This window comes from Danio aesculapii, chromosome 20 (assembly GCF_903798145.1).
Source record: "Danio aesculapii chromosome 20, fDanAes4.1, whole genome shotgun sequence".
NCBI lineage: Eukaryota > Metazoa > Chordata > Actinopteri > Cypriniformes > Danionidae > Danio > Danio aesculapii.
In genome coordinates this window covers 54,196,504-54,211,075 of record NC_079454.1, presented here as the reverse complement: position 1 = coordinate 54,211,075, position 14,572 = coordinate 54,196,504, and the positions used below count along the sequence as shown (strand labels likewise).

General features: G+C 34.2%; 1 protein-coding gene across 4 annotated transcripts in view; it reads right to left on the bottom strand.

The window, feature by feature from the left end:
• pak6b (p21 protein (Cdc42/Rac)-activated kinase 6b) overlaps positions 1-14,572 on the bottom strand; it is a 49,884-nt gene that overhangs the window by 17,878 nt on the left and 17,434 nt on the right. For all 4 annotated transcript variants that reach the window (XM_056480950.1, XM_056480951.1, XM_056480952.1 and 1 more), the window contains 3 exons: positions 14,487-14,572; positions 7,895-8,392; positions 2,546-2,971 (listed from right to left, as the gene is read on the bottom strand). The exon at positions 14,487-14,572 is cut by the window's right edge. In XM_056480950.1, the coding sequence (XP_056336925.1) occupies positions 2,546-2,971; positions 7,895-8,392; positions 14,487-14,572 (1,010 nt within the window). The remainder of the gene's footprint in view (positions 1-2,545; positions 2,972-7,894; positions 8,393-14,486) is intronic.

Here is a 14,572-nt window from a genome sequence, read left to right as displayed (position 1 = left end):
TTACTCCATTAAACAGCATTTCCTCTATTTTCAGATTATTTCCCTCATGCATTACTCCATTAAACAGCATTTCCTCTATTTTCAGATTATTTCCCTCATGCATTACTCCATTAAACAGCATTTCCTCTATTTTCAGATTATTTCCCTCATGCATTACTCCATTAAACAGCATTTCCTCTATTTTCAGATTATTTCTCTCATGCATTACTCCATTAAACAGCATTTCCTCTATTTTCAGATTATTTCCCTCATGCATTACTCCATTAAACATAATTTCCTCTATTTTCAGATTATTTCTCTCATGCATTACTCCATTAAAGAGAATTTCCTCTATTTTCAGATTATTTCCCTCATGCATTACTCCATTAAAGAGAATTTCCTCTATTTTCAGATTATTTCCCTCATGCATTACTCCATTAAAGAGAATTTCCTCTATTTTCAGATTATTTCCCTCATGCATTACTCCATTAAACATAATTTCCTCTATTTTCAGATTATTTCCCTCATGCATTACTCCATTAAAGAGCATTTCCTCTATTTTCAGATTATTTCCCTCATGCATTACTCCATTAAACAGCATTTCCTCTATTTTCAGATTATTTCCCTCATGCATTACTCCATTAAAGAGCATTTCCTCTATTTTCAGATTATTTCCCTCATGCATTACTCCATTAAACAGCATTTCCTCTATTTTCAGATTATTTCCCTCATGCATTACTCCATTAAACATAATTTCCTCTATTTTCAGATTATTTCCCTCATGCATTACTCCATTAAACATAATTTCCTCTATTTTCAGATTATTTCTCTCATGCATTACTTTATTAAACAGCATTTCCTCTATTTTCAGATTATTTCCCTCATGCATTACTCCATTAAACAGCATTTCCTCTATTTTCAGATTATTTCTCTCATGCATTACTCCATTAAAGAGCATTTCCTCTATTTTCAGATTATTTCCCTCATGCATTACTCCATTAAACAGCATTTCCTCTATTTTCAGATTATTTCTCTCATGCATTACTCCATTAAACAGCATTTCCTCTATTTTCAGATTATTTCCCTCATGCATTACTCCATTAAACAGCATTTCCTCTATTTTCAGATTATTTCTCTCATGCATTACTCCATTAAACAGCATTTCCTCTATTTTCAGATTATTTCCCTCATGCATTACTCCATTAAACATAATTTCCTCTAATTTCAGATTATTTCTCTCATGCATTACTCCATTAAACAGCATTTCCTCTATTTTCAGATTATTTCCCTCATGCATTACTCCATTAAAGAGCATTTCCTCTATTTTCAGATTATTTCCCTCATGCATTACTCCATTAAACATAATTTCCTCTATTTTCAGATTATTTCCCTCATGCATTACTCCATTAAACATAATTTCCTCTATTTTCAGATTATTTCCCTCATGCATTACTCCATTAAACAGCATTTCCTCTATTTTCAGATTATTTCTCTCATGCATTACTTTATTAAACAGCATTTCCTCTATTTTCAGATTATTTCCCTCATGCATTACTCCATTAAACATAATTTCCTCTATTTTCAGATTATTTCTCTCATGCATTACTCCATTAAACAGCATTTCCTCTATTTTCAGATTATTTCCCTCATGCATTACTCCATTAAAGAGAATTTCCTCTATTTTCAGATTATTTCCCTCATGCATTACTCCATTAAACAGCATTTCCTCTATTTTCAGATTAGATGTGATCTGATTTTTCTCATGTAGTTTCTCTATTTTCAGATTATTTCCCTCATGCATTACTCCATTAAACATAATTTCCTCTATTTTCAGATTATTTCCCTCATGCATTACTCCATTAAACAGCATTTCCTCTATTTTCAGATTATTTCCCTCATGCATTACTCCATTAAACATAATTTCCTCTATTTTCAGATTATTTCTCTCATGCATTACTTTATTAAACAGCATTTCCTCTATTTTCAGATTATTTCTCTCATGCATTACTCCATTAAACAGCATTTCCTCTATTTTCAGATTATTTCTCTCATGCATTACTCCATTAAACAGCATTTCCTCTATTTTCAGATTATTTCCCTCATGCATTACTTTATTAAACAGCATTTCCTCTATTTTCAGATTATTTCCCTCATGCATTACTCCATTAAACATAATTTCCTCTATTTTCAGATTATTTCCCTCATGCATTACTTTATTAAACAGCATTTCCTCTATTTTCAGATTATTTCTCTCATGCATTACTCCATTAAACAGCATTTCCTCTATTTTCAGATTAGATGTGATCTGATTTTTCTCATGTAGTTTCTCTATTTTCAGATTATTTCTCTCATGCATTACTCCATTAAACAGCATTTTCTGTATGTCAGATGATTTTTCCCATGTACAGTGAATGCATTATGTTTTTTTCAGATGATTTGCGCTGATGTACAGTGAATGCATTATGTTTTTTTCAGATGATTTGCGGTGATGTACAGTGAATGCATTAACAATCATTTCCTCTCTATTTCCAGATTTATTTGTTTTCATACACAGTGCATGCATCACCTCATTGAAGAGCAGTTCTCTCCTCTGCTGTTTGCGCAGGTCCATCATCTTGACGGCCACCTGTCGTCCGCTGTGTTTCTCTCTGGCGATGCACACCACCCCAGTCGAGCCCTCTCCGATCTTGATGAAGTTCTCCAGGAGTGAGCGCGGGTCTCCTGGATCTACCACCATCTGCAGCGCGGCTCTGAACTGTGTGTGTGTGACACTGGGTTCTGTCAGCCCAGGAGACGAAGCTCCGCTGGGGGCCGGTCTGGGCTCTGATGGGCTATCCTGTGCTGGTGGAACATCAGCTGGGATAGTAGAGGGTGTGAGGGTGTTTTCGATGGAGGAACGGCGGGGCGTCTGGATGGAGATTATCCCATGGCCTGGTTTTGGACTGCTGGTTCCATTGGGTTTAGATGGAGCTGGAAAACTTGGAGAATTGGTCTGTAAACCAGAGAAAACGCACATCTGCTTTTCAGAGATACTGCAAAACAATGCTTTTCTTGCTTGGAGATTTTGTCTGGTTTACAATCAAAAAATTCTTAAATCAAGAAGCATTTACAGGACAAGCAAAAGTCATTATGTTTTCAGAAATAATACGTCAATAATAAGTGAATTTTTCCTTGAATCAAGCTAAATAATCTGTCAGTGGAGTAAGATGATGACATTTTTTTTTTTTAAATGAGCTGTAAACGAGAGAAAATACAGCACAGATCTGTTCTTGAAGCACACTGCATGTTGATGTTTTCTTCTCTTAATGCACCACCTCAGCTCAGGCATGGATACATGTACACAGTGTTGGGTAAAGTTACTTTTAATAGTTATTTACTACAATCTTAAGCCAAAAAACCCACACATACACATACTTTTACATTGCAAGTAAGTCAAGATTGTATAATACTACTTTTAAAAATAACCTTATCCAACACGCAAGTACAAAAGCAGAAAGAAAGAAAAGAAAGGCTACAGAAGACATGATTACAACGGTAAGAAAATCACATCTGGATCCAGATTTCCTGCTTAAAGTTTTTGTCTTGTTTCTAGTTTAAATATCTTCAATCATTCATTAGTTTTCTTTTTTTCAGCTTAGTTTCTTTATTCATCTGGGGAATGAACCAAAAACTTATGCAGCATATGTTTTACGCAGCGGATACCCTTCCAGCCGCAACCCAGAACTGGGAAACACCCATACACACTCATTCACACACACACTCATACACTACGGCCAATTTAGTTCAATTCCCCTATAGTGTATGTGTTTGGACTGTGGGGGAAACCCACGCCAACACGAGGAGAACATGCAAACTCCACACAGAAACGCCAACTGACCCAGCTCAGGCTCGAACCAATGACCTTCTAGCTATGAGATGAAAGTGCTACCCACTGCACAGCCCACGTTTGAAATAATTTTGTTTAATGGTTGAAATGTATTTGTATGTGATTGACCCCTCTGTTAGTTTTGATGATGGTGCAGTCTTTGATATAAGGGCCTAGTTTGACATATACATATTATTTGATTTCCATTCGTTTAATTTTCATTTGTTTATTTATTTATTTTTGGAGTTTACAGGAAAAGCTCTGAGCTGTGGAAAATCCACTTGTCGTTTCATAGACATTGTATGGCAACGTTTTTTTCTCTTTGCTTTGACAAATTCAAAATACTTTATTCCTTCAATTCAATTCATTACACACAGGAAGATAAGTTGACCACATCAGGTTTACAGTAAACACATGTACTGGAAGCATATCGCTTGCATTCAGAGTGCCTTGCTTTATATCTGAAGTATGCGCTTTATCAGTTTGTGAATTGTGGGGATTCTAACATGATATAATCTATAACAGGATGACTTTGTTATTGTTAAAGCTTCAGAGACCTTTATCTCCTGCTTGTTGACTTCTTGTAAGTATATATGTATATATATATATATATATATATATATATATATATATATATATATATATATATGTATATATACAGTTGAAGTCAGAATTATTAGCCCCCTCTGTATAGTTTTCCCCAATTTCTGTTTAACAAAGATAATTTTTCCCCAACACATTTCTAATCATAATAGGTTTAATAACTCATCTCTAATAACTGATTTATTTTATTTTTGATGATGACAGTAAATAATATTAGACTAGATATTCTTCAAGACACTTCTATACAGCTTAAAGTGACATTTAAAGGCTTCACTAGGGTAATTAGGGTAAAGTTAGGGTAATTAGGCAAGTCATTGTATAACAGTGGTTTGTTCTGGAGACAATCCAAAACTAATATTGCTGAAGGGGGCTAATAATATTGACCTTAAAATGGCTTTAAAACAATTAAAAACTGCTTTTATTCTAGCCAAAATAAAACAAATAAGACTTTCTCCAGCAGAACAAATATTAGAGGAAATACTGTGAAGAATTCCTGAATCTGTTCAACATCATTTGGGAAATATTTGACAAAGAAATAAAAAGGAGGGTGAATAATTCTGACTGCAACTGTAGGTGTTATGCAATGTTTAGCTTGTTTAACCACATTGAGCGGAGTCAAATGTATTAAGCATCTACAAAAGGATTAAATGTAAAAGTAATGTCATTTATTTTTTCCTGTTGACACTCAGACGCTGTGTTGAAACTTGACGCTGAAGGTTTTTTATCATCAGTGAAATCAGTGACTGCAAGCTACAAACTCAAGCGACGTCATATACTGTACAGTAAATACCACAATATCAGATTTCACCTTCATCTTGCTCAGCTGAGGTGTAAAAGACACTAAATATTCAGTAGTATTATCAGTTTTATATTTCATTTCATATTCAGCTTGTTTAATTACACTTGTTGTTTCCAGTTGTTTTTTTCTTCCACTTTGGACTTCATTACGTGCAGTTCTACACTGTATAAAATGCTGGGATCCACACAATTCCTTCATGCTGTCCCAACATAAATTAATTAAGTTAATTTACTAGTTTTTCCAAATTTATGTTGATTGCACATAAAACTATTTGTCCCCAAATACAATTAGGAATTGTGTTGTTTCAACTAATTTTAAATAAGTAGTTTGAACCAGCAGCAAAAGGCAGAAGACATTTCGCTACGTCTATGACGTTATACAGTTTGAGGACTGCTGTTTCGCTTTGGCTGGTTTTGCGTTTATAGGATACGTGGGTCGGCTGTGTTGGATGTCAATCATTTGAGACACGGACTGACGTGCGATGATGCAATTGAGAAAAGCCCCAATCGTTGCGCTGCAGGATGGTGGGACACTACACAAGGAAAACACAGCATCAGTTCAGGATAACCGGCGTTTCAGGTGAACTGGAGCTGTGTTTGACATTTGCTTTCTGTGTGTGTTTCTTCCCCCTTTGCTTTGATCCATCATTGTTTGATTACCTTTTGTTGGTGTGCTTTGTTAGCCATGTAAATTGAAACAATTTAGTTTCAAACTCTTGAGAACTGGAGTGTGAACATCTTATCTGTGTATTATTCTAGACGGAGGAGAGGGAATAGGTAAGATCTGTCACGTGATGTACACGGCGCACATGCAGCATTCCTTAATTATACACACAGGTTACGGATTTGTGCCACACTTGTAAGTTTTGCTTTGGAAGAAGAGAGTAGGTAAGATATAACATCTCAGACGTTGAAGGTTTACTTTTTGTTTTATTTTGTAGTTCTAGGGGAAGAGTTTAATGGGTTAGTTAGTTGAATTTTGTTTTACTCTTTTCTTTTGTTTGGCACTGTCCCTTCCCTTTGTCCTCCTTATGTCTGTTAAACTTGCTTAATTGTTTTTGTGAAATCGTTGTCTTATTTCTAACTACTTTTGTGGGAAACTTTATTTTTGCATAAACATTTAAAAATACACAGCTTGTTTATAATAAACAAGTTCACTGAAATAGCACTTTCATGTCTTGCAGTTCCTCATCTATTGTAAATGGCAGCAATAATTACAGCTGGCTTAACGTTTTCCTTTTCGTTCCTCCATGACCATTAAAAGTATGCAACACACTTGTTATTAGAAATTAAAAAGGACAAATATTTTGTTGAGCTGCACTGTGGCACAGTGGGTAGCACGTTCGCCTCACAGCAAGGTCACTGGTTCGAGCCTCGGCTGGGTCAGTTGGCGTTTCTGTATGGAGTTTGCATGTTCTCCACCGTGTTGGCGTGGGTTTCCTGCAGGTGCTCCGGTTTCCCCCACAAGTCCAAACACATGCGGTACAGATGAATTGGGTAAGTAAAAATTGTCCGTAGTGTATAAGTGTGAATGAGTGTGTATGGATGTTTCCCAGAGATGGGTTGCAGCTGGAAGGGCATCTGCTGTGTAAAACATATGCTGGATAAGTTGGCGGTTCATTCTGCTGTGGTGACCGCTGATTAACAAAGGGACTAAACTGAAGGAAAATGAATGAATGAGTACATTTCTCTCCCAAACTTCATTTCTCACAACTCTGAAATGTGAGCTAAAACATTTTAATTAAAGTAAATCGTCAGAACTCGCAGATAAAAATCCACTTCTTTCATTATAAAAACTATATCAAATCAGACAATATAGCAATATACTAACCTAATTAGATGAGAGTGAGGAGAAATTATTTTACAGCCTATAGAGTAAGGTCTAGGACTACAAAAGAGAAAGTCTCCAATTGACTATCATGTAAGTGTCAGCAATATCCTGACATGTCATGTACTGTATGAAGATTGCACATTTAACATAACACCTTCATTCAGGCTAACACCGTGCTGCCCAACGTAATACCTAATTTGGTAAATGAGATATCCTATTCAAAGAATAAATAAAGAAAAATATTGTAAAATCTTCTACAAATTTCTGGGAATTGCGTATCGTATAATCGTATAATATCGTGAAATTTATAAATATCGTGAAAAACTAGTGGGTCTGTAAATTGCCACACACAGTTTCAAGGTTGACTGTGGTTTGGAAAAGTCAAGGTTTTAAAACTGCTCAAACTTTCTCTTATACCGTCCCGGTGCTGTGCGTATGTTGTGATTTTAATGAATTTTTTTAATGTGACTTTTTTTAGGGCAACAGTAAAGGAGCCTCCACATCAAAATCTACAGGTCAGGCCATGATTCAGCAAACATCTGAAAAACAAATCTCTCATAAAGCAACATCCAGCAAGCTGTAGAGCTCAACAGTGCAGCGGTGATTTATTTGAGTTAGTAAGACTGACATGTTTACTGCTCCAAAATATTTTAAATATCTCCTGAAATAAAATATATTGTGCTCAATGGAGGAAACAAAGTTTGTTTTGTTCCCCAGACATTTATAAAGAACTTACTTTAGAGCAGTAATCACAATACCCTGATATTTTTATCCAAGGTTATCATAGTGTCAGAATCTCACACCTAAAATAAACGCACCTTAAAGTCATAAGTAGACTGCGGCCTCCTCTGCGTCTCCATCTTCGGCTGATCTGAGCTCAGTTTGGCTCCATCACTTTGGCTGTACAAACATGAAACCGGCCTCTGGTTTGGTTTATTCCCAGCATTATCGTTTCCCTCACACCCAGCCCTGTGCAGTAAAATATCTCTGGGCATCAGTCCTGTAAACATGGTCGCTTCATGAACGGATCGAGCTCTTGTTGGTGAGTGTTTAGACTCGGTTTGTGGACTCTGGATCGGTCTGGATCCTCTGTGCAAGTCTGAACTCGTCCTGTGGTTGGTATTATTGAGTTCCTGATATTCATAAGTCTCTGCTTCTGCTAATTCCCCCAGTCGACCCAATGATTGCGCTCTTTTTCTCACAGACGGACTCCTTCTTCTTAAAGAGTTGGAGCTGGTGACGGAGAGTCGGCTCATCTGAGCGATCGCCGCTGAAATGTAGTCCTCGTGTCCGATGAAACTTCCACGAACGATGCTCTACAAGAGGAAACACTTCAGTCAAAACCAGCACAGGCTCAAGTTTTAGTTACACAGGAGGAATAATAGATTACAACACATTTACTGTCAGCCTAAATCTGTGGAGGCGTTTACAGTAGGGTTGCACCATACTGGAAAAAAAATTAATTCTTTAGAAATATTTTGCTTTTTTTCTATTTATATTGTGATATGAATATAATTTCTTGGTTTCCGCTACATTCATTCTTCTATAGCGAGGCGCCTCGCCAAAATTCATCCAGCCACGGCTACATTACAGCTTCTCATTCAAAACATTCAGTCGCTTTTTTTTTTATTTTTATAGCAGGTTATAATGGCCATGATGGACAGAGGCCAGTGGGCAAATTTGGCCAGGATGTCAGGGTTAAACCCCTACTCTTTTACCAAGGACATTGTTACGTGGGTCTGTGTTGTATTTAATTCATAATTATTTATTGCGGATTTGTGCTTGTTGCGCTTGAGTTATAGGAGGAGTTTCCTACCCGGCTTGTCTAGGATTGGATGACGCCCGTGACATCACGGGGGATTCCCACTATATAAGGCTGACAGCAATGGCGGTTCTCTCTCTCTCTCTCTCTGACTCTTGCTCTCCCGCAGTTCGGTGGTGGCTTGCGCTCAGGCGGTCTGGCTGGCAGGGCTCGGCATGCTATGCGATGCATCTACATGCTGCTCTCTTTAGAATTATGTAATTGTTAACATTTTGTTAACTAGTTTGTTTATTTTGATATTTTGTTTTCATAGCAGGTAGTGGATTATTTTTCATAGTCACGTTTTGGTATTTATTTAGTTTAGTGCAGGTAAGCAGTGGCCCGGAAGACTCACCTGTTTTTATTCCTTTTACGGGAGTTGTAGGTAAGATCTGTCCATTTAAAAACAGTATAGTCAGAGACCTGTTTCCTTAGCTGCCCTACCTGTCTATTTGATTTCTGTTTTGTTAATGTTTTGCTTATTATTTCTGTGAATTAAAGCGTATTGACAGAACGTCAATTTATTAATTCAGTCGTCTGTGTCTTTCATATGTTCGGCTCAAACCTTGGTTATTGTTGTTCGAGCCAGTGTTGAGTTTTGGGCCGTAACAACATCCTGGGATTATTAATGACCACAGAGAGTCAAGGTCTCGGTTTAACGTCTCATCTGAAAGATGACGCTGTAGCTGCCGGCAAGAAAATGGGTTTTGGTGGAGTATTGAGGTACAAAATTCAATAATTAAATGTAAAATAACACTACATGGAGTCTTCACTGTATAAATAAACAATCATTCTTCATCAAACTTTATAATTCCTTGTGCCCAAATAGTTTAAATTCACTTGTTACAGGCCTTGAAAACCCATCAAAAATCTCTCACGCTATTATATTAGAGTTAAACGTTGAAATCAAATCATGTGCTCTGAAATAGAGTTCCTGGTTAATTATAATCCCAATTTGAAACTGAAGCTCCTGCGATGTGGCTATTGTAGATTTGCACATTGTGGTATTGATGCTGAAGCGATATATTGCGCAGCCCAAATTTAGGCTTTTAACCCTTTTGTGCTGTTGGGTCGTTTTCATCCACTCTGGGCTGCTTTTGAGTCTTAATTTGGCCATAGCTTTCTCTGTGCTTCAGCAAATGGGATGATTTTAGGTGACGAATCTTATTTTGACACACACTTTGAGAAAACGCTTTGGTATTTTTCAGAAACTCATCAATACACTGTGGGCAAATTGACTCCCCTTTGGTTATGTAGGGGCTGTTATCGCTCCATTGACTTCCATTATAATCACATTTATTGATTGCAAAGCCATGACAGCATACTGTATACTCATGCATTCTTGATTGCTGCTGGTTTTCCCTGTTGGGAATGTGTCATTTTTTACTGTTGATCATCAGCTGCAGTGCAAAAAAAAGCTTAGTTTCTGCCTTCTATATGGAGTATGGTGTGTGTGTGTGTGTGTGTGTGTGTGTGTGTGTGTGTGTGTGTGTGTGTGTGTGTGTGTGTGTGTGTAAGACCTTAGCACTCTTACCTTGATATGTTTGAGAAAATAAAAAAGTAATCCCTCAGCTGTCAGAACACAGTAAACACAGTAAGTGTATTTATATAATATAATCTGCTGTTTTCCTCCACTGAACTCCATATAAAAGCCAGAAACTCTTCAGCACAGGCCGATCTAAAGGGTTAATGCTGACAACTGATGATCAACAGTAATAATGACATATTTTACCCCTTCATATCAGGGAAAATCAGCAACAATCAAGAATGCATGATTACTGTATATGCTGTCATGGCTTTTCAATTTATAAATGTGATTATAATGGAGGTCAATGGGGCAAAAACAGACACCAACATAACGAAAGAGGAGTCAATCTGAACAGTACACAAGGGTTAAACCTTAATATCGTAGTCTAAACTTAAAGCAATGATGACAAACTATATATCATATCATTTGAAAGCTTAACATGTCTAGTTTTCATATCTGGTGACTAATTTTGGGATATTACTGAGCAACAGTTATCTATTAATTTGTGACAGGGATAGTTGTAAAGCATTACTTTGCTACAGCAATCCACATTTAAAATTTTGTTTAGATGTGTTTTAGCGGCTAAAATCAGACCAAATATCACCAAATTGCCAAATTACTTTACAAATATTGTCAAAAGTATTAAATATTATGGTTCATATTCCTCAAAACATACAGGGAGTGCATTTGTATGGTCACTAATGTGAACTGGATGTCATCTAGTGGTCATGTCTGGTACTGCAGACAAACAAATCTGACTCAGTTCATTTGTTGAGATATTAACTTTAAATTTGGAATATCATTTGTTCAGATATTTAGCTTAGATTTTCTGTCAGTTTTAGAAATTAGTCAATTTTTCTGTGAGTTTTAAACTAAAACATGTTTTCTTTAAAGTAATTATGATAACAAATACAGTTATTGTTTGATCATTTTCACACATAACTTTTGATAAGAAACTTTTATAAGAAAAAAGTGATGAGATAACTCAAAATTCTGAGTATAAAAAGGTCTTATAATTTCAAGAAGATAATCTCAGAATTATTATTATTGTTATTTATATCATTTATATTATGTACTTCAGCCTTTTCTTGAGATTTGAAAATTAATATCAGAATTGTGTCCAAAATAATTTGGAATATAAAAAAAAATATATACACACATATATATATATATATATATATATATATATATATATATATATATATATATATATATATATATATATATATATATATATATATATTTATTTATTTATATATATTTATTTATATTCCAAATAATTTTTGACACAATTCTGATATTAATTTTCAAATCTCAAGAAAAGGCTGAAGTACACATCAGATATCCAGTAATATGATATTATTCATTCATTCATTCTCCTTCGGCTTAGTCCCTTTATTCATCAGGGGTCGCCACAGAGGATTAAAAATCTAACCTATCCATCATTTATTATATGCAGCGGATACCCTTCCAGCTGCAACTCATCACTGGGAAACATCCATACACACTCATTCACACACATACACTACCTACAATTTAGCTCACCCAATTCACCTATACCACGTTTTTGGACTTGTGGGGGAAACCGGAGCACCCGGAGGAAACCCACGTCAACATGGGAAGAACATGCAAACTCCACATAGAAATGCCAACTGACCCAGCCGGGGCTCGAACCAGTGACCTTCTTGCTGTGAGGCGATTGTGCTACCCACTGCGCCACCGTGCTGCCTACTGCCCAATGTTATTATTATTATTATAAATTTTTCCGATCAGCAGATGAGAGGTTTGATGATTTTGAAACAGCACATCTCCATGCGCATGATTTACTAGAGTAAATGATTATATAAGTTTGGTGTTGAGCAGGTCTGTCAGGTCATAATTAGCCCACAGAAACACTTAAGATCAGATTGTTCAAAGATTTGAATGGAGCGTCTGATACGTGAGAACCCTGGGGAAATATTACAGCGGAGATATAAAGCAGAGGACAGAACCTGTTTAACAGACACAGCATTACTGCAGAGCCAATATCAGCATGACTAGAAGAAAAAATAAGACAAATATAAGTCTTTGTCGTGTGATGTTTTTAGAAAATGCAGCAGGTCAAATTTAGCTTTTTTTTAAAAAAACGAAACAATATTATTTGCATGATGAATTTGTTTAATTGTCATAAAAATATTGTCATAAAATTGAGCAAAGAATAAAAATAAAATAATGTCACTATAATATCAATAAATGTCAATATCAACGTATATAATATATATATATATATATATATATATATATATATATATATATATATATATATATATATATATATATATATATATATATATATATATATTCCTAATATGTTTAACTTTATTGAGAAAATGTACAGATTTTTTTCCTTTCTTTTCAGAATGAAATATGATCAGGATGTGTTTCTCTGATAATCACAGAATGAGTTACTAAAAACATAATAAATACATAATATAATAAAAAATATAATAGTATTACAGGAATGTACAATGTATCTACCAATGTCACCTTTTGTGGTTAGATATTTATACCAAACTGCTATAAATAATTCATTATTTATTTATGAATATAAATCTTATCTTATATAAATCTTATCATTAAGATTTATGATATACAGTTGAAGTCAGAATTATTAGCTCCGCTTTGAAAATTAAAAAAAAAAAATTTTTTTCATCATTTATTTCCCAAGTGATGTTTAATAGAGCAAGGAAATGTTCACAGTATGTCTGATAATATTTTTTTCTTCTGGAGAAAGTCTTATTTGTTTTATTTCGGCTAGAATAAAAGCAGTTTTTAATTTTTTATGAACAATTTTAAGGTCAATATTATTAGCCCCTTTAAACTATATATTTTCAGTAGTCTCCAGAACAAACCATCATTATACAATAACTTGCCTAGTTACCCTAACCTGCCTAGTTAACCTAATTAACCTAGTTAAGCCTTTAAATGTCACTTTAAGCTGTATAGAAGTGTCTTGAAGAATATCTAGTCTAATATTATTTACTGTCATCATGACAAAGAGAAAATAAATCAGTTATTAGAGATGAGTTATTAAAACTATTATGATTAGAAATGTGTTGATGAAATCTGCTCTCCGTTAAACAGAAATTGGGGAAAAAAGTAAACAGGAGGGCTAATAATTCTGACTTCAACTGTAAATAAGAATACAAAGTTTTAACAACAACAATAATAATAATAATAATAATAATAATAATAATAATAATAATAATAATAATAATAATATTAACAATAGCAACTACATAATAATTTTAAAGATACTGGAATATATATTAAGAAATAATTATTTATTAATTGAAATGCAATCTATACATGGTGTGGTAATAAATATTATTCTATAATAAATTTTAATAAATACAATGCATGGATTAAAAAAAAAATCAGCAACAGAAACAAAAATGTTTTACATTTTGTTGCATATTTTAAATTACATATAAAATGTATGTATGTATGTATGTATGTATATATATATATATATATATATATATATATATATATATATATATATATATATATATATATATATATATATATAAATTATTCCTATATTAATTAGAATTAATAATAACAAAGAAATAATAGAAATAATAACAATGCGAACAAATAATTATACTTCAGTATATCAAGTACAATAAATGTGCACTATATACTTGCTTAATACAATAATATAATCATACGATATGATTATACAATATCCGATAATCAAAAATAATTGTTGATTCTAAAAACACACACCATGCATTCAGAAGCAGGTGTTTTTACCTCTCCAATTAAATTAAAGTTTATTTATATAACACTTTCCACAATAATTATTGTTTCAAAGCAGCTTTACAGAAGATGCATATTATTGCATTACCATCAGATTTGGAAAGTCAACGTTATTATTTACCATAACTTATTTGTTACTAATAACTTTAAGTAATGAACTAGTAACTAATAGCTTTTAACAATTAAAGTTATTATATATAAACATAGTTAACCTGCAGTATATAGGTGATGTCTCAGTGTACATCTTCAATGAAGTGTATTTGTGTATACAATTTACCTTCTGTGGTCTGACCTGCACCTGTGTGAAGCTGGACGGGTCCACCACTGGTTTGGGTCTCTTCAGCGTCTCTATGAGGCTCTGCC